We start from the raw sequence: 22,565 nt of genomic DNA on the forward strand, positions 1-22,565 counted from the left end.
TAGGGTGAGAAAGGACCTTATAAGTGATTTCCCCTAACCTCCCATATCCCTGACAGACACCACCCAGCTTCTATGGAAGATTTCCAGGACCTGGTTCTCCCTGCTCTGGAAAGCAGCAGTTTCCCTGTTGAGTACACCCATCTTACAGTGGCCTTCCTCCGACTGGCCCTGAACTTGCCTCCCTGTAAGGCCCACCAGGTCATCTCATTTACTGCCAGAGTTGCACCGGATTTGCCTTGTTCTGCGCCAAACAAATCCACATATTTGAAGACCACGGTCTTTCCTTTCCTGATCACTAGGTCACAAGTTTTGGAAATTTGTCATACATAATACAAGGTGGGGAGAACCCTTGCGTCCTTGGACTTGGTCCGTTGTTGTTGTCTTCATTGATAGTGGCCTTCTCCAAATGTGACACCTGAACTGAACACAGCACTCTGTTTGAGGTTCCGTGTGTAAAGAATGCAGTGGAACTGTTACTGCTTCTCTTGTCTGGCTGGGCCAGAAAAGAACGGACCAGCACGGGTCCAGTCGGATGCACTCACACATACACCGTATTTCATTTTTAAACCAGTATGATAAACCTTCTTGTGGTGGTCTTACTACTCCAACCCCCTCGCATTTTTCTCTCCCTAGTAACATTCACTGAGTGCTTCCAATGTGCCAAACACTGTTCTAACCACTCTACATACGTTATCTCATTTAGTCCTCAAAATGGCCCTATGAGATTGGTACTGGCCATCTTCCTTCCCATGTGGTAGATGAGGAGACCGATGTGTAGAGGTGTTAAGCATTGGGCCACGTTTCCACAGCTACTAAGTGGCAAGCCGGGATGGAAGTAGAGGAAAGTCTGGCTCCAGAGCCCAGTCGTGACCCCTGTTCCCCATGCTGTCTGACCCCCTCCCCAGCAGTCCTTCCTGCTACCTTCTCACTGCTCCTGTTGAGCCCAGTGTGGTTATTATTAATTATTATTATTTTTAAGATTTTATTTATTCTTTTGAGACACAGAGATACTGAGAGAGGGAGGGAGAAAGCATGAGCAGGGAGAGAGGCAGAGGGAGAGGGAGAAGCAGGCTCCCTGCCGAGCAAGGAGCCCGATGTGGGGCTCAATCCCAGGACCCTGGGATCATGACCTGAGCCGAAGGCAGACACTTAACCATCTGAGCCACCCCGGCGCCCCAGTGTGGTTATTATTTTGGAAGCCACATCAATCACCTCTTGCTGCATGTTGAGTTTACAGACAATTTAATATACTAAATCTTTTTCATAGGCCAAGGCTTAATTTTTAAAACCTCTGTCCTTCTTAACTATTGTCATATTAATTTTGGATCTTCATTTTAGCATGTGCTTGCTGTTCTTGACCGTGGGTGCTGCCAGTCAACCAGCTAGACTTCCAGCTTGGACTGAAATGCAAATCTGTTACACGGGTACATCATCGTTCCTTGGGCTCAGCCCTAAGTACTGCTCCCTCCTGGTTCTAGCAAGTAATTAATCAACAGCCTCAAGCTCTGAGTTCTGTTTTTTACCCGACAAGCCATGAAACAACCACCATACACTCACCACTTCTACATCCATTCTGCCGGCTGTCCTCTAGAAGTCAGGATGCCTGATGCCCACAGTGAATTTCTGGAAGTGGCCCTCTAGATACTCTAACGCCTGTAGTTCATCATTTTCTGTTCTAAGCGCTCACGAGCTCTCTGTTCAATAACCCAGTCGCAAATTTTGCCTTCCTTCCTCTTAGCCCCTCTTCCTTAGCAAATCAGAAGAGCATTTGTCTGTCCCCACCAGTCCCTCCCCCATTGTCTCTATGATGATTCCCCCAGGGGTCTGTGATTGCCGGTGGAAGCTTTCAGAGCTGAGGCAGGTCGGGACTCTTGAAGGGAGTCCCCTGTCCCAGACGTCAGTTTCCACAGAACAATGCTCCTTCCACTGTGTACATCATTCTCCTTAGCGGGAAGGTTGGAGCGAAGTGGGAGTCAAGTAGTTCTGTTGGTTCTGTCACCTCTTACCAGTTGGTCTTTATGCTCCGAACTTCTAAAGCCCCTTTCATTGTCCTGGACATTCTCCATTAGCATCAGATCATTCTGACTTTTTGCCTTCCCAGCAAGGATTTTACAGCTTCTGGGCTCTTGTATTGAGCTTTGCTTTTTGTTTTTGTTTTGTTTTCTTTCTCCAGCATTCCCCCCCCCTTCCATCTTTTGACACTCCTCTGAAAATTCGCCTTCTGGAAACATTCTGTGCAGTCAGAGTGGGGTCTGTGCCCTCCATTTTCTCCTTGTCTCCTTTGAAAACAGGTCCAGATTCTCTCTTGCTATGTTGAATGTGGTAACATACAGCTCAGACCATTGTATTCATCTGTTCTTTGTTTTTTTTCTCTGGGATTTTGTTTCTTAGGTATTTCTGATTTATGGCCACTCAAAACCTGAGGACTGTTTTGGTTTTGTACTGATTCTCATTATCTCCTGCTTTTCTAAATTTCATCTTTCATGTCCCTACCCTGCTTATCAAAATTTGTGGACTCTGTTTGTGTTTTCTGCAGTTCTGCTAACTACCGAATCTTTCCTTGTCACCTTTTTCGGCCGCTGATCTCTCCTTCTATAGGTTCCGACCACTGGCTCCTTTCACCATCAGGGGGACGGAATATACCGTCCTCGCTTTTCTCTGGCTCCTTGGAGGGAAGCCTCCTTCTGTCTCAAATCATCTTAGCAATTGCCTTTTTCAACACCAGAGCAATATCCTGCTGTGTCGGCTCCAGGATAATGGTCCCTGACGGGGAAGAACCTTCAGGTTGGATAACTGTTAAATCCATTGTGAAAAGCACACAGATAATCAAACTTGCCAAACAGTAGCTCTGACACGATACATCATTAGTTAAAGGTGTGCACGACTTTCTGTCCGCTTCTCTCTGCTAGTGTAGTCAGTGGGCAAGAATGCACATTTTATAGATGGGAACATTGTTGCAAAAACAAATGGAGGATCTAAGATCCGTGTACTTCAAATCATTCCGCCTTCCTTTTTTACCCAGAAATGTAAAAGTGGTGTAGACTGTGGGCTTGTGTGTTGGGAATCTGCCCAGCTCTAGCTCGCTGCAACTTGAGGCAACACCTGAAATCTGTTGTTTCTTTCTGTTTTCTGATGATTCCGCAAGGAGCAGCTTGAAAGACCAACCTCTGAAGGGTTTACACTCAAAATTCGGTTTTGCAAAGGAAAAGGTGGAAGGGCTCATATATGTGCCATGTCTTCTTTAAAATACTTTTTATTTTGGAATGATTTTAGACTAACGAGCGGTTCCTAAAACGAGGTCCTGTGTACTCTTCGCCCAGCTTCGCCTTATGAGAACATGTAGGACTTCGCCTGTCAGAGGCAGGGTTGACGGCATTCCCTGAAGTCCAGTCGGAATGCATGATGGCCAGAAAGCAGCATTCATGCTGTGCTTACCAGATGCCAACAGGAACTCTGGCTAAGTGCTATTAGATGCTGCAGCAGCCTAATGAGGTGTCATGGTCATGATCACTGTCTGTCCCCTTTCCATAGATGAAGGATCGGGCTTCATGGGGTTGGGTGTCTCAAGTGGCACTTAAGTGGCAGAGTCAAGATTCACCCCGAACTCTTAACCAGTGTGTGAGGTTGCTTCCCCCCGTAGGTCTCACATGTGCCCTTGGGGCTCAGCGAAGTACCATGAGACCGGTTTCTGCACTTCCTCCATTATGGTGGGTGAGTGAGGTCCTGCTCCCCGCCCTTCACACCTTGTGATTTGGCTGTGACTATAGACAGACAAGCAGGTTGAAATGCTGAAGGGATGTTGTCTCATCTTTCTGTCTCATGTCTGCGGTGCTTAGTCTCTGGCTCAGGCACCACAGTAGTAGCGAATTTATAGATGAAGATATCTCGTGGCTCTCGCTTCTATGGCCAAGGGGTATGAGATGCAGAATGCTGGCAGACGGCCCGTCTGGGCTGTGGCGGGGCAGTGGGTGTTCGGACCCAAGCGGACACACCTGGGCACATTTCAGAGGCATTTTCCCAAATCCCACCTTTGGTGATACTCCTGCAGAATCAGTCCTTTCTTCAGGAGGTTTGATTCTAAGTCAAATCACTGTGTATCAAATACCACTGCTATCTGACAGCTCTTTAAATGTCCATATTGCTTCTGAGCGCGGCGGAAAGCCAGGAGGCAGGAAGGGAAAGGTCATGCTAATCTTGGTTGTTACATTCGGTGCCAGGTACAACAGAAACCAAGGGCATTTAAGCTCAAATGACCTTGGTAACTTGATCTCTCACATTCCATGTATTCCAGCCAAGGAAATAAACACTGGTGTGTAATGTTCAAGAGATGCTTAACACTTTTACGTTTACAAGGTGCTTCCAAATTATCTGAGCCTCATCACGCTTTCTGTACGTGAGGAAACTGAGCTTCGGGGAGGGTAAGCAACTTGTCTCAGTTTCTCCACTTATATTCGACACAGCCACCGTGGGGGCCCGGATCTTGGGGAGGCCTCAGCATTCAGCAAGGACTCTGGTGTTCCGTGGACCTGGGTTCCAGCCTCAACTCTGCCACTAACTAGCTTTGTGGCCTTCTCCAGGCCTCACTTTCCGGTGCTTTAAATGGGCGTACTCATAGTACCTGCCCCAGGTACGTAAGAAGAGCTTGGCACAGTACCTGGCATGGGGGGATAACAGGAAATGGTAGCTGATAGTATTAGTTCAATTCTCCATCCATTAGGAATGAATCTGGCCATAATTAATAGAATAGTAAAGCAATCTTAAACTTAACGAGAGTTCCTTTTCTCAGACAATAACAAGTTTGAAGGCAGGCAGTCTTGAGCTGGCCAGCAGCTGAATGATCCCATTGAAGACTACGTTCTTTCATTTGATGGATTTTGGCCCACATAGCATATTGACTTACTGTCTCCTGGTTGCAAGGTGGCCGCTGTACCTCCATCTACCAATCATACTTCCGTCTATCGTAAGGAAAGCAAAAGCTTTCCCAGAACCCCACCTCATCTGCTTTTGTCTCATTGGCCTGGACCATGTCTTCTGACTATTCATAGCTGCCAGGACCCTTGGAAAGTGAGCATTTCACTTTTCAGATTTAATAGTATAAGAGGCAAGAAAGAAGGTGGATGAGAATGGGACTGAGCCAGTGGTATCTGCCACAGTTCTTTCTGCCTCTCCCAGCGTCATTTAAAAAACATACTTCATTGTGCAGAGGGCTTCATTAATCCTCATCTTGTGTTCAGGGCACGTGAACAGCAAAGCTCCTTTCCTAGACTGATTCCCTTTTATTCTCACAAAACGTGTACTGCTTTGCGTGCATCTATTTTTTCTTAACTTTCTGATTGAAATGTAACATACATAGGTATTTCTGGATGGCTCAGTGGATTTCTACTATGTATCCTAGTGAAAGCACCACTCAGATCAATATATAGAACATTCCCAGCATCTCAGAAACCTTTCTCCTTTTCCCTGCTCTGTCAATACTCACCCCCAAGGGTAACCATTATTCTGGTCTCTATCCCCATTGGTCTCTTTTGTTTGTTCCTTGACCATAATTATTTAAATGGAATCATACATTGGCATGTAGTCTTTTTGGGTGTGTCTTCTGTCGCTCACCTGTGAGACTCATGTGTTTTTGCATGATGGGGGAGTTGATTTGTTCCCTGCTTTCTCTCCGTGCTTTGTCTCTCTGCCTAGACCTGGGATAAGTTGCATCATGAGGGCTGGAGTAGCACAGAAATGGAAGTCACCTTTTCCCCACTCATGGAGTATCTTTTCCTCGTAAAAACCACTCCCTTTGATTTCTCATAAAGCTTGCCTGCGCCCTGCTCTCTCCAGCACGACGTCTACTTTAAAAGGAATCTCTTGGGGACTTGTGTATTTGCCTTGGATGCTGTCAGCATAAAAGAATTTTCTCGAACACTTCTTCATTTGGAGAAGGTGAAAGAAGAAAGTAAGAGAGGGATGTTTTCTGGAAGGACATATTTAGGCAAAGGGGAAAAAAGCACCAACTACAGGCGTCACTAGGAACTTGAGCTAGAAGCCAGCCTTTGGAGCCAGGATTTACGTCGGTCCTCTGTGTCCCTCCCCTTCTGATAGTCTCAGTACAAAGCTTAAGGTGTAAGAAGCTCACAGCAAGTCTGTCCCTCTTGGGGCTGGGAAAGCTGGTTTGAATGTAGGCCAACTCTGAGAAGCCGTCCTCCTGCCAAGGCTGAGGGTGGTGGGCTTTGCCTATCAAAGCCAGGGTGGTTTTCTTTATAAAAACGCTCAGTCCCAGGACAAACTTGAGAGCAGGAATAAAGCTGGTGCTTTTCAATGGAGTCTTAAATGAAGATGAAAGAGACTAGTTATTGCTGCAAGTATGGTCATGTATGTAAGTCAGGGATCAAGCACAAAAATTGAAAGTATGCAGTTAGCTCTGGTGGCTGGTTGTTGTCTCTACTTTAGGAATCTGCTGATCCTGTGCCTTCTGTCTGCTGAGATAATGTACTGGAATACTCTGCAGAGACTTAATCAGGGATTCTTGCTTGGCAGCTAGAACACACTGCAAAGGTCGTAACTGGCAAGGTGGGTCATCCTCAGGCACTTCCATTCGGGTCCAGCATCCTGACACATTTGTGTCTGTGAGCATATGGGATTAAATGGATGAACCACTGAGATTCATTGCCTCTAACATCAGATGACCAACCTTGAATTTAGCCCTATTTATTGCTAACAACTTCAGAATATTTTATTAAGTTTATTGAGTAATTTTTGTAGCTCTGGCTCTTGCTAGGGGCTTTGCGTATATTATCTCAATTATTCCCCACAGGAACTGGGGAGTTGGGTGGGATTATTTCCGGTTTGCAAGTGAGTAAATTGAGGGTAAGAGAATTTAAGTCATCTACCAGTAGGTAGCAAGTAGTAAGAAGTGGGGTTGAGATTCAACACCAGGTCTCTCGGATTCCAAAGGCCATGTACCTTGTAACACCACACTACTTTTGAAAAATAAGATCCCCCCTTTCTGATGTGCCAGCCCGATGGTCAGCCCTTGCCTCCCCTCACCCCAAGTCATGCTCTTCAGGCTGTTGAGCCAGTAAGTGACTGGTTTTAGAATAGCTGAAAGTTGTAAGTACGTTGCCACTCATTTTGATTTTAGCTAGTTGTTGAAGCTTCATTATTACCCAATTATATTTTTTAAAGGAATTTTTAAAAATACTTAAAGCTATAGGTTGGTTAAGCATTCTACTCTTGGTTTCAGCTGAGGTCATGATCGTAGGGTCGTGAGATGGAGCCCCGCATCGGGCTCTGTGCTTAGTGGGGAGTATGCTTAAGACTCTCTTCCTATCCCTTTGCCCCCCACCCCAGCTCTTCTCTCTCTTTCTCTCTCAATTAAATAGATAAATCTTAAAAAAAAAAAAATACTTAAAGCTATAGAGCAAAATGGAAAGCACCGTGATAGATAATAAGGAGACATTGGTTTCAATGCTGATGTCACCACGACTCAAAACAAGCTATGAGACCGGGATGCAGTCTTAATTTCTGTGTGGCTCAGTTTCCCTCATTTGTGAAATGAACAAGTTAAAGTGTATGGTGGTAAGGCCTGTACCTGTTCTAAAAACATGGGCCGCTATGGCTTTTGTTTTTGTATTTTGATATTTTAAAGTGGCTTCAGAGTACAAATATTTCTTAGATCTTAACTGCTTAAATGCAAATTAAGAGAAGTGGATAACATTGGGGCTTTCAGGATTTTTTTTAAAAGATATTAGTTCTTTGCCCTTCCAAGTAAGGCTGCATTTTCCATTGCATTTCCCAGTCCATCACTCCCACCAAAAGAAAAGCCTGTACGTTCTTAAATAATTCATATTGCAGCTCAGATTCCTTGAGGGTCTGGCAAGCTTTAATCTTGGATAAAATGATGTAAAATATTGCCAATAGCCAACCGCGGGTTGCCAACCCAAATATAAATCCCTCCTTGTTCAATATATGAATTTATAATATAAACTGTTTTAAATTATACCTGGTACAATTGAATAGACCTCAGACACTGTTGAGCAACTTTGAAAATAAGAAATAAGATGATATTATGGTCTAATTATTGAAAAATGTGCATACTTAAACAAAATTTTACTGCATCATTTTAGACCCAATAAAGAGAAGACTGGCCACGTGAGTGACTCAGGATCATCTGTCATCAAACATGGGCTCAATCCCGAGAAGGTCTTCATGCAGGTTCATTATTTAAAGGTAAGAGCATCTAAGCGACAGAAGTCAGTTGTTACGGGGCAACACTCTTTAGGTTATACATGTAAACATGTAAACATGGCCGGGGCAAAACAAAGAGACTATCCACACTGTAATGTCATATTACTGGGCAGGTATCTGAGGGTCCAATATTTAAAACACTTCATATCCCAAAAATGAGACATGAATCAGTTTCCCTGCCCTGTACTTCCCTTCTCTCTGCTTCATGTCGGTTTTGGAGAGCCGAATCTTAAAATTGCTGTTAGGTTCCAAGGAGAAGACAGGAGGAATAAGGAAGTATTTTACGTTGCAAAGGCTTTTCCTGCTAGCTGAGGGAGACAGGAGCTGGGCCCCTCCTCGCTTTCGGTCCATGATAGACATTAGGCTTCATGTAAACCGAGGAAAAACCAGATGGTGATACCATTAACAGAAGGGTTGAAAGCAAAGTAGCCATTCAGCCCAGGACAGGTCAGACAGAACATTCTCTATGTGCAGAAAGCGCTGGTGAGAAGTTAGAGTTGGCTGCGTGGTAAGCAGCTTTTTCGTGAACCCATGATAGACATCTTTTTTTTTTTTTCTTCCTTTCTTCTAGGGCTATTTCCTTCTCCGGTTCCTTGCCCAAAGACTTGGAGATGACACCTATTTTGCATTTTTAAGAAAATTTGTGCACACATTTCATGGGCAGTTGATTCTTTCCCAGGTAATTTATGAGTCGTCATGAGTCCATGGTATGTAATTGGAGGGAGTGTGACATGTGGGGACTAGGTTATGTGAGTATCAAAAAGTAGGGAAAAGATTTATAATTTAATGCAATAGGAAAAGTAGGGAGTTAATGAAGTGAACACAGGGAGGTGTTGTTTTGGGGAGGGTGATCTCCCTATAGCTTTGGGACAGACTGTAACCCAAAGCTGTCCTGTGCACAGGGATGTGGATAGTTGCACCTTACGTGACCTTAAAAACAAAAACAACGCAATCCTGCTCTTCCCTTTACCTGGAATGATCTTTGCAAGGTTGGCTCCTTCTTATCCTTTTGTCTTAACTTGAATACCACAATCTCAGAGTCGCCCCTGCTGAACATCTATGTACCCACCGTGTTATTCTTTGCCCTTTGCCCTTGTCATTGTCTTCATTGTCATTGCCATTATTCATAACTATATTGTCATTGGTGGATCCATTTGTTTTTTTCTATCTCCTCCATTCTGTGCATAAGCTCAACAAGGCCAGACCATGTTCTTTATCTCACCAGTACCTAATATACAATCGGCACACCGTACATGCACCATATATATTCGATCAACAAATCGATTAATAACAAGATACGCTGAAATATTCAGACAGCCTGGCCACCAAACTATCAGAGAGAGACACTGTCAGCTTATACTGGTGTTGGGCCAAGCTGCACATAGCAAGAAAGTTAGCAAAGAGGGAGAGGCTCTGAAAACAGTGCTCATAACTGACAGAGAATAGAGGATGCGGCCTTAACACTGCTTGGTCCGATGGGTATTCTTGATATTTGACAGTGATGCTCATACACAGTTTTGAAGTCACAGTGTCCACTGTGTTAGCTGTGATGTATGTGCATGTACAACCAGAACACATACAGTGGGAGTAGCGTGAGTGTAACAAGATGAGATGACTGTTCCTTGCTCCTACGTTCTTTTTTTCTTTTGGTTGGAGGGAAAGGAGGGTCTTCCTAAACATATATTTGGAAAGGCATCTTGAAAATAGGCTCAGAAATCTTATATGCTTGGTGGACCGATTAGCCCAAACTCCCACTGCCTAAAACCACTGCGCACTGAGATACTGCAGTGTTAAATGAGTGTGTTGCCCGTCCCGTGACTTCTGAGGTGCTGGCGTCAACTTCCCGTGGAATGCTTAGTGCCTCCTCTACCAGGTCACTCAGGTTTTCTTTTATCTTTTCTGAACAACAGCTTTATTGGTTTTTCATGACAGCTTTATTGAGATATACCATATATATTCATATACCATGTACCATATGTATATTCATATACCATAAATTTCACCCTTTTAAAGGGTACAAATCAGTGGTTTCAGTATATGCACGAGGTTGTGCAACCCTCACCACTCTGCCATTTTCAGAATATTTTCATCAGCCTCACAAGAAGCCTCATACCCATTAGCCATCACCGCCCCACTCCCCCCGAACTCCAGCACCAGGCAACCACTAATCTACCGTCTGTCTCTGTGGATTTGCCTCTTCTGGGTGTTCCACATAAATGGAGTCATAGAATACGTGGCCTTCCGTGCTGGATTCTCTCATGTAGCGCAGTGTTCTAGGTTCATGTGGTAGCACGGAGCAGCACTTCATTCCTTTCTTTATGTCAAGTTTTACTTTTTAAACTTTGGTAAAACGTAAAAAAATTTACCTTTTTAACCACTGTAAAATGTATAGGTCAGCACATTGAGTACATTCACATTGTTGTGCAACTGTCAGCACCAGGCATCTCTAGCATGTTTTAATCTTCCCAAATTGAGACTTGGATCCATTAAACAATAACTCCACCTTGTTTCCTTCTCCCCTGGCCCCTGGCAACCGTCACTCCAGTTTCTGTCTCTAGGAGTTTGACTGCTCTAGATACCTCATATAAGTGGAATCGTACAATATTTGTCCTTTTGTGACTGGCTTATGTCACCAAACGTAATGTCTTCAAGGTTCATCCATGATGCAGCATGTGTCAGAATTGCCTTCCTTTTTAAGACTGAATATTCCAGTCTTCTCTGCACTGGGAACAGCTCTCCTGCCACAGGCCCTCATCCCCTAAAAATGTCCGCCTGTGCAAAGTTCGTCTCCACCCCCTTCTTGGTCAGGAGCACCTCTCAGCTGTTGAGCTGATCACTGTCTGCAATGGCGCTAAAACCACCAGGGACACTGACAGATGAGAGCCTCAGCTGCCTGGCAGCCCCACGTCCCCTGACCTCACTTATTTCCAGCCGCAGCTTCCGAACCAGTGCCATTTCAAGGGACATGCGCGCAGCAGCCAAGTTCATTGGGGCTGGGGCTGCCACGGTAGGGGTGGCTGGCTCTGGGGCTGGAATTGGGACTGCGTTTGGGAGCCTCATCATTGGTTATGCCCGGAATCCCTCTCTGAAACAACAGTTCTTCTCCTACGCCATTCTGGGCTTTGCCCTCTCGGAAGCCATGGGGCTCTTTTGCCTGATGGTGGCCTTTCTCATCCTCTTGGCCATGTGAAGGAGCCGTCTCCACCTCCCATAGGTCTTTCTCCCGTGTCTTGTCTGCCCTGTATGTTCCTTTTCCTATACCTCCCCAAGCAGCCTGGGGAAAGTGGCTGGCTCAGGGTTTGACAGAGGGAAGATAAATAAATACTGTATTAATAAGAAAAGAAAGACTGAATATTTCATTGTCTGTATATGCCATATTTTGTTTATCCATTCATCCGTTGATGGATGCTTGGGTTATTTACGCATTCTGGCTCTTGTCGATAATGCTGCTATGAATATTAGTGTACAAATACCTGTATGAGTTCCTGCCTTCCTGTCTTTTAATTATATTTGAGGAACTGCCATACTGTTTTCCACAGTGGCTGTACCATTTCACATTCTCACCAGCAGTGCACAAGTGTTCCTATTTCTTCACATCCTTACCAACAGTTGTTCTGTTTTTTAAATAATAACCATCCTAGTGGGTGTGAAGTGGTATCTCACTGTGGTTTTAATTTGCATTTCTCTGATAGTTAATGATGTGGAGCATTTTTTTTAAGTAGGCTCCACACTCAACTCTTGAACTCATGACCCTGAGATCAAAGAGATGCATGTTCTACTGACCTACCGAGCCAGCCGGGTGCCCGGATGTTGAGCAGTTCTTCATGTGCTTATTGGCTCTTTGCTTTTTTATATCTTCTTTGGAGAAATGTCCATTTAGATTCTTTGCCAATTTTTTAATTGGGTTGTCTTTTATTTTTGAGTTGTAAGAGTACTTTATATATTCCAGATTCAGGTCCCTTATCAAATATATGATTTGCAAATATTTTTTCTCATTTTATGGGTTATCTTTTCACTTTCTTGATAATGTCCTTTGTAGCACAAAAGTTTTTAATTTTGATAAAGTTCAATTTATCTTTTTTTATCTTTGGTTGCTTATATATTAGCTATCATATGTAAGAAACCATTGCCTAATTGAAAGTTATGAAGATTTACTCCGGTTTTCTTCTAAGTGTTTTATAGCTTTAGCTCTTACATTTAGGTCTCTTATCCATTTGAGTTAATTTTTGTATATGGTGTGAGGTAGGGATCTAACTCCATCCTTTTGCATGTGAATATTTAGTTGTCTTGTGACCATTTGTTGCAAGATTATTCTTTCCCTCCATTGAATTGTCTTGGCATCCTTGTTGAAAATCAGTTGACCTTAAATGTAAGAGTTTATTTCTGGACTATTAATTCTATTCCATCAATCTCTATTTCTGCAAGTACCACAGTAAGTTTAGAAATTATCGCTTTTCAACTGAGACATACTCATTGTAAAAAAAAAAAAAATTCCAGCAATACGTAAAAGTACAAAGAAAATGTGAAATACTATTTAAAATCCCGCCACCTATAAATACCCGTAATTAATATTAGGTGAACTTCATTCCAGAAATTACACTATTCTCTCTTTTTTTGTATGTTACATGATATGTACACATTCATGATATGTATGTATATGTGTACACACATATAAAGATACAAAGGTATATGTAGAAGTAATTTTATAAAGGTAGGATTATATTATATGTGCTTTTTCATTAAGTGTTTTCAATTTTATTTTACTTGAATTTAACAAATGAAAAAGAAACTAAAGTGAATGCAAAGAACTTTCCTGAACTTTGGATAAATATAAGAGAGATCATTTCCTAAAAGAGTCTTCCATAGTCAAGAAGGATGATTACAAAAAAAATCTTTGAGGTTGAAATTGTTATTTTTTTCCTCTTTAGCTATTTATTCCATTTTTAGAAAGCGTCAGTTTATTCACTTCTGTAAAAGCTGAGGAAATTAGCAGTTATGTACTTCTACTACTTTTCCCTCAATTCAAAATTTTTCATAATTAAATATTTTTATAGAGTCAAGGTTTATATCATTTGTTATATGTGCTGTAACCATACTTTTCATAGTTTTATAGTCTTAGCTCTAGATTTAAAGGACTTCAGTTTCACCACCAGTCACTTTGCCATGCTTCTATATTCATGAATGCCTTATTTTGATTCCATTTTTTGTTGGCTGAATTTTGTTATCAAATTGATGTTTAAGTTGCAGACTCACTGCTTCTGTGATTTTTGAGTTCTTATGTGCTTGAGAATGTTTGTTGCCTTTATATTTGAATCACAAACTGGCTGGGTATAGTATTCTCCAGTCACATTTTCATTTTCTCAGAACTTTGTGGCTATTGCTTAACTGCCTTCTGATTAATAATGTAGAAACTTTTTTTTAAGATTGTATATATTTATTTGAGAGAGGGAGAGAGAAAAAGAGAGAGAGAGGGTGGGGGAGGGAGGATACGAGGGAGAGGGGCAAGCAGACTCCATGCCTAGCATGGAGCCCAACTTGGCGCTCGATCTCAAGACCCTGAGATCATGACCTGAGCCAAAATCAAGAGTCAGCCGCTTAAGGGACTCAGCCACCCAGGTGCCCTGCTGTGGAAACTTTTGAAGTCAGCCTACTTTTTCCTCTTTATGCCACTCAGATGACAGAAGAATTCTTTCTTTATCTTTGACATTTAGTAATTGACTCAGAAAATAGCCTGGTGTTATGAGTCTGCATCAGTTTTATTTTTCCTGCGAAGGAGTGTGCACTTCCAGTCTTACCTTCTGTCCTTCCTTCTTTCAGCGAAATTGTCTTAATTGTATGTTTGAACACATTCAGGTTTTTCTCCTTTGCGGGGTTCTGGATTTCAAGGTTGCCAGTTATCCTTGTGTTATATCATCTTTGTCCTCCATCCCTTTCATTTTCTAATTGCTTTCATCTTTTTCTTCTTCATGGCATGTGTTTATCTCAAGTGACATTATTTTTATTATTAATGTTATTATAACATTATTATTAATTTTTTCTTTAATGTCTACATTTTTCTTACTTTTTTTGTGTTATTAATTGTCATGTACTGGTATTATTTTGGTCCTTAATTTATTTTTTATTTTTATTTTTTTTTAAAGATTTATTTATTTATTTGACAGAGAGAGACACAGTGAGAGAGGGAACACAAGCAGGGGGAGTGGGAGAGGGAGAAGCAGGCTTCCCGCTGAGCAGGGAGCCCAATGCAGGGCTCGATCCCAGGACCCTGTGATCATGACCTGAGCCAAAGGCAGACGCTTAATGACTGAGCCACCCAGGTGCCTCTATTTTGGTCCTTAATTTATTTCCTTTGCTTTGAAATCTCTCTTTTCATCTCATTTTGTTGCTTTGTCATCTTGTCTCTGAGCTTTCATTTTACTGACTTTATGTTCTTATTATGATCTTTTGTTAATTTGTTTTATAGTGTAAAACATTCATAGAGAATTTTCTTCTGTTCCTTGCATTATGTTTTCTTCAAGACTGGAGTCTTTGTCTTTTATCCTATGTTTCTTAGTTCTGCTCTCTCTTTATGTGGGTTTTGTTACATTAATTTGCATAGTTGCCATACTTTTCTTCTTGCTCATTCTCAGCATGCGTAGCCCTGTCCTGACCTATTATTTATTCTCATATGTATTGGAACATTATTCTTGATTTCTTTCCCAACTTGTCGGAGACATGTTTTCTTTCCCTCTGAGCTACAGTTTGAAGCTTGGATGTTCTGCATGGTGGAGCTTGAGGGGAAGAGCTCCACTGGGGCTGCATACAGCTTTTGTTGCAAGAGTTTGGCTTCATGAACTCTTAAAATTATTTTAAATGTTCCAGCCAAGATTCTCTTTACCTGATTTGGGTGCAGCTTTTTCCCCACTGCAGGTACCCTCTCAATCCATATTGTTCCTGCAGTTCAGCGTGGAGCTCTAGAAGCTCTACAGTTCATCAAAGAGCATCTTAGTTGTTTATTTCCCAGCTTTTGCTCATCTCTCTCCAGTAAACATTTCTAGTCCCTTAATGGTCAAAAAAGAAAAAGAAAAAAGAAAGAAAGGAGGAAAGATAAAGATATTCCTGTTTCTTTCCAAATGTGTGGGTATTTGTGAGAATTTGCAGGGTTTGGGCAATTCACCAGTCCCACTACTGCTAAGCATGAGGTTGGGGGGTGGTGCAGAGTGAGGGCTGGAGGCTCTGTTGGAATCTTATGTCTCTTTCCTTAGTTGTCTCCTTTTGAAGTTTATGCCACGAGGCCGTCCTTCTTTCCTTATTTGGATGCCTCTGGTGACATTTCTGCCCCCTCCTTTTTTTTTAGTGGATTGGGTTTTTGTTTATATTGCTTGTTAGTGATGAGGAGGGCTGTGATCCAGTTTCTTTGCTCAGAAGTCCTTCAATTTCTTCTTTTTCCAGTTTGCTTCTTAATCTTTTCCCTTGTGAACACCCCACCCACCCAACATTTTGGTTTATCACCGTCCCAGTCCCCACTGCAGGTTAACAATGACTTCTTCCCAGACAATTCACGTCTCAGTTCTTACCTTGCCGACGTGGTCCTTGCTGAAATTATTTGGTTATTTATTTTGCCTCTCCTGCCCAACCCCCATGACCATGGTAATTATTCATAAAACATCTGAAAGAAATCACTAAATCTGTGCAATTATCAAGCCATTGCCAGTTTATCCCGTAGAATCTATGTGTACCTGCTTTTTATTGAATATTTTTACCAGGACTAAAAAAATAATTACCAAATTAGCCATGTGCCAAAAATCAGCGTAGTTTTTTTTTTTTTTAAATCATGCTTAATTTAATGTTGTTAGGTGTTGATGAAAATAACCTCTCTGGGACTGACCTGATTCACATATAGAATATTAGGAGAGGAGGAAATGAAAAAATTTTCTCAAGGAATGTATTTTTTGATTGGGGTGAAGGCTTGTAATAATTTCCAAGGATCCAGATAAAATTTTATCCTAGCCCGCTGTCAGAACAGCAGGAGGCCTTTTTTGTTTTGTTTTTGTTTTTGTTTTTTGGGGTTTTTTTTATTGTCTTGTCTCCCTTTGGTTTTAATCTTTTTTCAGACATACTGTAGAGGTGAAAAACTGGGACTCTGGCATTTGATGCTAGCCAACTTTGTCTGTGATCCTAGAATCAGCCTTGAAGGAAAGCCCTCCTTGTCCAGTTAAGATTTGTAAATTGCCTTTACAAAATTGCCAACATGCTGAAGGGAAGAGGAAAGATGGATGAAAGAACTGAAAAGAGGTGGTGAGGGAAGGAATAATCTTAGGAAGCATTTTTCTTTTTATGTTCTCCTGTTGTGGAGAGTGGGGAAAAGCTTCTATCATGAGTCCACTCCAGGGGTGTATGCCAGTTTACAAAAAGAACCAGGAAAACTAGCATGTCATGGTTAATGATTAGGTCATGAAAGGAGTAAGAAGGGCCAGCCAGTAGGGTTGAATCCACTAATAGCTGGTATAGCATTGGGGCCAAGACTCTCTTTGGATCGGATGGAGTCTAGACAGAACATCTAGAACCGTGAATGGGCATTCACATAGCCCATGGGAATACAGGCACCATGACTTAGAGATGCTTGAGGTGGTGGGGTTTTGTGATCCATTGTGATTCTTTAGACCTGTTGTCCCCAGCATTGGTTGAGAGCCTCCAGCGAGCTGCTGGGTGGCCTCCAGGTCTCAGCCCTAAGGCAGGAGAGGCAGATGGCCACCTACCAGGGGGCAGAACAAGGTTTCTTAAAAATGAAGCAAGGTTTCTTGGGGACCTCCTGTACTTATCCTATATTGACACAAAATTCTGGAACATTGTGCTCTGCATTTCTGTAAAGAAAGATCCAATTGTAATTGGAAAATGCAAAAGGGCAGAATTAAGGTTAACTCTGAATTTCCTGCTTCTCCTGCAATTCAGTTCTCCCCCTTGTCATTGAGTTAATGTCATTCCCCGCCCCCATAATTGAGCATAAATTACTGGACAAATATGGGATAAGTTGATATGGACTATAAGGAGATAATGAAGCAAATTTAGTAAGAAATGATCAGTACAGCACTCAGATTTTTAAGAAGCAAAAATACTGTCAGTAAGCCAATGAAATATTTGCAAAGTAATCAATATATCAGATTGTGATAAATCAATTTCTAATTTAACCTTTTAACAAAATGATTGTTAAAATTATAAAAATAATGACTTTAAGAACCTCAAACAAAAATAATTCTTCACATTCTAGATATTACTCATTTCCTTTTTTTCTCCATATACCCACTGCAGGTCCAGATGTGAGACATTCGATTTGGAGTTGTCCCTTTACATTATGACTACATGATCCATGTTCTTCATATTAGTTTTGTTACTCTTTGTATCATTTATTGTAGGTGAAGCAGCAGTAGACAAATAATGACTTGGAAGGAGAACAGAGGTTAGGAGAAATAAATCTTTCATTAGTACTCCTAATAGGGAGACTTGGCCTCTGGAAGAAATGGCCCTAGCCACCTGTAAGCACACAGGGACGGTGGCTCTGCTCAGTGCCATGATGGAGAGAGAACACCTCATCATACAAATTTTTCGCAGATTTCCATTCCTCTCTAATTCCATCTGTTTGTAATACGGAGGTCGGTGCTGCTTCCATCTCGCACCGTGTCTTAAATGGATCTCATCAGAGCCCTGTGCTGACCCTGGATCTGCAGACTTGATTCTTGGGGGTGGGGTGGAGGGTGTGGCTTCTTTCTGCAGGAATTCTGGTTTGGTAGCATCCTGCTTGGTCATCTGGGCTTACACAGAGGCCCCTCTTTAAAGGACCCGTTTTAAACGATTATTTTCAACTTATTAAAATAAAAACTTCAAGTGTAGATCTTATTGATTGTTCAATATCAAGTCCAGAAAGTTAAATATTGTTCTTCTCTGTCTCATGTTCTGTATTGATCCAAAATGTATCTTCTTAAACCCTTCAGATAACTTAGGGTTACCACTAGCCTTGGGTCACTTAGCAAATAAAAATGCACAGCTCCCACTTAAATTCAAATTTCAGATAAACAACAAATAATTTCTTAGTGTAAGTATGCCCCCAATTTAACTGGGCGTCCTGTATTTTATCTGACAAATCTGGTTGAGACCAAATCAAGATTCTAGAATTTATGGGCTGAAAAGATTGGTCACAGTACTCAACGTGCAAATTAAATATAAATGTAATCTTGAGCATTCATATGTGAATTTTTTTAGGCCTATGGTATTGTGGTTATATTTTTAAAGAGTCCTTATCTTTTAGAGTTATTTACTGAAGCATTGATTGATGGTGTTATATAACATTTGGGATTCACTTCTGAATAATATAGGAGGCAGCTAAGAGGTTAAGACGGATTGGCTGTGGGTTGATGGGTACATAAAGGTTAATTATACTCTTCTCTACTTTTGAATGTATTTGAAATTTTCCACAGTACAGGAAAAAATAGATGTGTCTAAGTTATGTGTTTAGGTTGAAAAAAATCTATTGTTGAAAGATCCAAAATGTGAAGCAATAGGAGATTGATTGCACAGTGTCACTAGAAGTAGCTTCAGACTGAGGCGGGGGCCCACGAGCCATTTCGTAATTGTGACATCTTTGTTCCTCCACTGGGATATTAATTGTCTTGATTTTTGTCTTCATCTTTTTGTTGGTTGTTTTTGTTTTATATATATATATATATATATGTATTTTTTTTTTTTAAGTAATTTCTATACCCAGTGTGGGCCTCAAACTCACAACCCTGAGATCAAGGGTCGCATGCTCTACTGACTGAGCCCCTAGGCGCCCCTGTCTTTATCTTTCCATAGAACAATGCAAGAATGTTGCAAGTTAGTTCCTAGCCTCTTGTTGGAGTTGAGAGTGTTCAGGTGTCACAGGATCTCTAGGGAAAGCTGGAGAGGAGGAAAACGTGGTTAAGTAGAGAGGGGATATAGTGCTTTATGCTATGGTCAGCCTTTTGAAAATAGTTAAACATGAAATAAACTGTTGGGTTAGGTCAAAATAACAAACAGTACATTTTTCAATTTGCGGTTTTTACAAAACAAATCTCTTTAACTGATTGGATTGAAGCCCTGGTAAATTAATAAATATAGAGTATATAGTCTAATATGTCAACACAGACCTAGCTTCCCTAGCAGGTGAGCTGTCAGCAGCTGGGAGCACTCGGGCTCTGGCACGATTCTGGACAGTGTTATTTATTGATGGACATCTTTAATGGTTTGCTTTTTTCTTCTTCCAGGATTTCCTTCAAATGCTGTTGGAGAATATCCCAGAAGAAAAAAGGTGAGGACCGATTTAGGAATTAAGAGCCCGGTTTTACTTTTAATGTTAAAAATGACCCTACCATTGTTTGGCTTGTTGCAATCTAGAAAGTTCAATCTTTGTCTCTTAACAGCAGTAGGGACCTAGCCCAGGACAATCAACCAGCCCTAGAGCTAGGTCTGCGTGGATATTGGGAGCCAGGGCACGCAGCGTTGGGAGGGCCCAGGGTCAAAAGCCTGAAAGTAGTATGAGAGACAAGCCAGGGACACTTCATGGCCTCAGCTGCTGTGAAAAAGAAGGGAGGAGAGGAAAGTTCTAAGTTAGGGTTCTCTAGTTAACACGGTTTAATATAAGGAAATGCTGTTTAATTGAAGGTAAAAGTATAGTGTAGTAATAAGAGCCTGGGATTTGAAGTCAGGCTCTCCTAGGTTCTTACCCCAGCATGGCTCCTTCCCAGCTCTGAGATTCGGAGTGAGTTACTTCATCCCTCCAAATTTCGGTTTTTCACCCTTGGGAGGAATAAAAGAGATAATATCTGTGAAAAGTAGGTGTTCAATCAATGATTGATAACAGTTATATCAATAGTCATCTTCTGTGCCTCAGGCCCTGTATACAGGATCTACATATAGTAAATCATTTAATCCTTATTACAGTACACCCCCACCCCCCCCAACACCATCATCATAGTGGGTATTGGAGGGCAGTACTTCCTATATGCAGGCCCTCAGGTAATCCTTCATCCAACACTATTTAGTGCATGACATGTCTATCCCTATTTTCCCAGTAAGAGCACTGAGGTACTGAGGGGCTGACCACGTATAGGAGGAGGAGGTTTAGGACCTACATCAAAGTTTACACTGGGTTCATTCCAATCCTCTCCTTCTAATTTCCTATCTTAATTTAGACACTAGAAGTGAATACCCTGAAACATAATTCCCAATAGCAAAATTGGTATTTAACGTTGAGGGGGGGCATCTTGAGAAATTAAACATTCCTTTGAAGAAGAGTCAATGTTCTTCTCCTTTCTGATCCACAGATTTAACAATGTTTTTATGCTCATAATAGGTTTCCAAATGTGGAAATGAATTCTTTCACGCAGACACTGACTTGGACCCAGGCAAGGCCATCCTCCATGTAGGTGGGCCAGCTTTATAGGCAGTCCAAATGGAGTGTCTTAAAGGGAAGGTGGCAGGGTTTGAGCCACCAGGAGGTGACATGCAAATTCAGGGGGGTATCCAGGGGCCATGAAGACATGAAGATTTTTTTCTAAGTGTTAGACTTTTGCCTGGCCTTTTGTTTAAACTCCCCATCTTCCACCTTCTACTTCCAATTCTGGCTTCAACTGTTAGAAGTGTTATTGTTATCTGCTTGTTTTTTTAAATTAGATGTGAACACACACACATAGAGCAAGCCAGTGCATCATACAAAATGAACATACCCATATGATTTGATAAATTCCTTCATTTCTACCTCTTTGTGTTCATGCCTTTTGATGCTGAAGGAAGTCTTATACAGGGAGATTGCGTGGGGCTTTAGTAAATGGCCAAGATTATTAGCTCTTCAGGAGGCTGCTTGAAGGAAGTGTGGCTTGTTTTGGAAAGTCTGAAGTGTTTCAGATTTACCACCCTTTCTTTTTAAGCAGACATACGGATTTTCTTCATGCAAAATCACATCAGATGTGGCCATTATTCCTAAGGTCAGGAACAACAGTTTACCTGCAAGACATTTTTTTCTCCCTTTTCTTCTGTACCTGCCCTGGAATAACTTTTCAGATTCCCTGATAAGATGGAGCAGTTTCCTTAGAAACTAATGCAAGAAAAGAAAGACAAGACAATTACTAGAAATGGTGTATTCTTATTACCAGTCTGTACTATACATTCTTTTGGAAGAACTTAGGGCACAAATATAGCAAATTTCATGGAAGCAACAAAGTGCATTTTTAATTGGGAAGGGCTTCTTTCTTTTTATCCTCTTCCTAATAAGGTTATGAAGTTCATGGGGATGGCCCTGAGCCCTCTGGCTCCGAGGGCTCCGGGGGACTGGGATCTTATCATTGTGAATATTTATCGAGGGACACACTGTTGAGCCCACAAAGAGACTTTTGTTGGGATGGTCTCTGTTTAAGGGTGGCCACCGACCACCAACCTTCACCCCCTGAGAGGACGCCTTTCCCAGTTAGGGTCATGTTTTGGCTAGCAGGTTTAAGCTTCCTTTTAAAATTCCCCTTAAAAGTTAAGGCGATTTCCTTCCTGCAATGAATCTATTTCAGCAAGTATAGCAGAATATTTTCTGAACCTTGAACATCTTTCCTGCTAACTAATGTCAGAATCTATTTCAGCTATTAAAACAGACCGTTTGCCCTTTTACCTATGCAGCATATTGTACCAATTTTATCTGGGTCTCCAAAGGCCCCACACCTACCCCCAGAGCCTCTAATCTATAGCCCGGCTGCAAACTGATCCTTGGGCACATCTGTCAGGCACGTGAGCCATTGTGAGCGGGGCAAGGTTCTTCAGATTAGACCAGCCACTTAGTGTTCAGGGGCCAGCCTCCTCTGTGACACACTGTTTTGCATTGTTCTCTTGCTTCGATTAATTTAACATTATCTATTGAGCGCCTCCCCTAGCAGGCTTTAGGCTGGACACTAGGGGACAGAAAGGAATAGATTCCATGTCCAGCCTGCAGGGAGCTCCTAATCAACATGAAGATATGCATGAAAACAGATCGTTATGATTCAGTGTAGGAGGTACTTTTGGGAGTTTCAGAGTCCTCGGTGCACAGGGAAAGGCCCATGCGTCCTAGCCTCAAGCCTTCAGGCAGAGAAGTACACCGAAGGTTCTAAGTAGGAGAGTGCCATCAGCAGATTGGAAGGATACTCTGGGGGGCAAGGTGGAAGATCGATGTGGGCAGGGAGGACTAGAAGTCATGAGACCAATGAGAAACCTAGACAGCTGTTCACTCAAGAGATCTAGAGCTGGAACCCGGGCAGGGATGTGGCGGTGGCAGGAGGGTTTGGGAATAATGAACAGATCTGAGGGATATTCCAGAG

At 42.0% G+C, this 22,565-nt stretch overlaps 1 protein-coding gene and 1 pseudogene across 13 annotated transcripts in view; both read left to right on the top strand.

Annotated features, from left to right (window-relative positions):
* The window catches only part of AOPEP (aminopeptidase O (putative)), a 335,871-nt gene that overhangs the window by 206,053 nt on the left and 107,253 nt on the right, over positions 1–22,565 (top strand). For all 13 annotated transcript variants that reach the window (XR_014139966.1, XR_014139965.1, XR_014139968.1 and 10 more), the window contains 3 exons: positions 8,115–8,217; positions 8,807–8,914; positions 19,494–19,537. Coding sequence is in view for 7 of the 13 variants with exons in the window: in XM_081802940.1 (XP_081659066.1) it covers positions 8,115–8,217; positions 8,807–8,914; positions 19,494–19,537 (255 nt within the window). In the remaining 6 variants the exon portion in view is untranslated. The remainder of the gene's footprint in view (positions 1–8,114; positions 8,218–8,806; positions 8,915–19,493; positions 19,538–22,565) is intronic.
* Positions 10,211–13,694, top strand: LOC145717003 (ATP synthase F(0) complex subunit C2, mitochondrial pseudogene; annotated as a pseudogene).

Source organism: Leptonychotes weddellii, chromosome 14 (assembly GCF_054177405.1).
Source record: "Leptonychotes weddellii isolate Sample4059 chromosome 14, ASM5417740v2, whole genome shotgun sequence".
Classification (NCBI taxonomy): domain Eukaryota; kingdom Metazoa; phylum Chordata; class Mammalia; order Carnivora; family Phocidae; genus Leptonychotes; species Leptonychotes weddellii.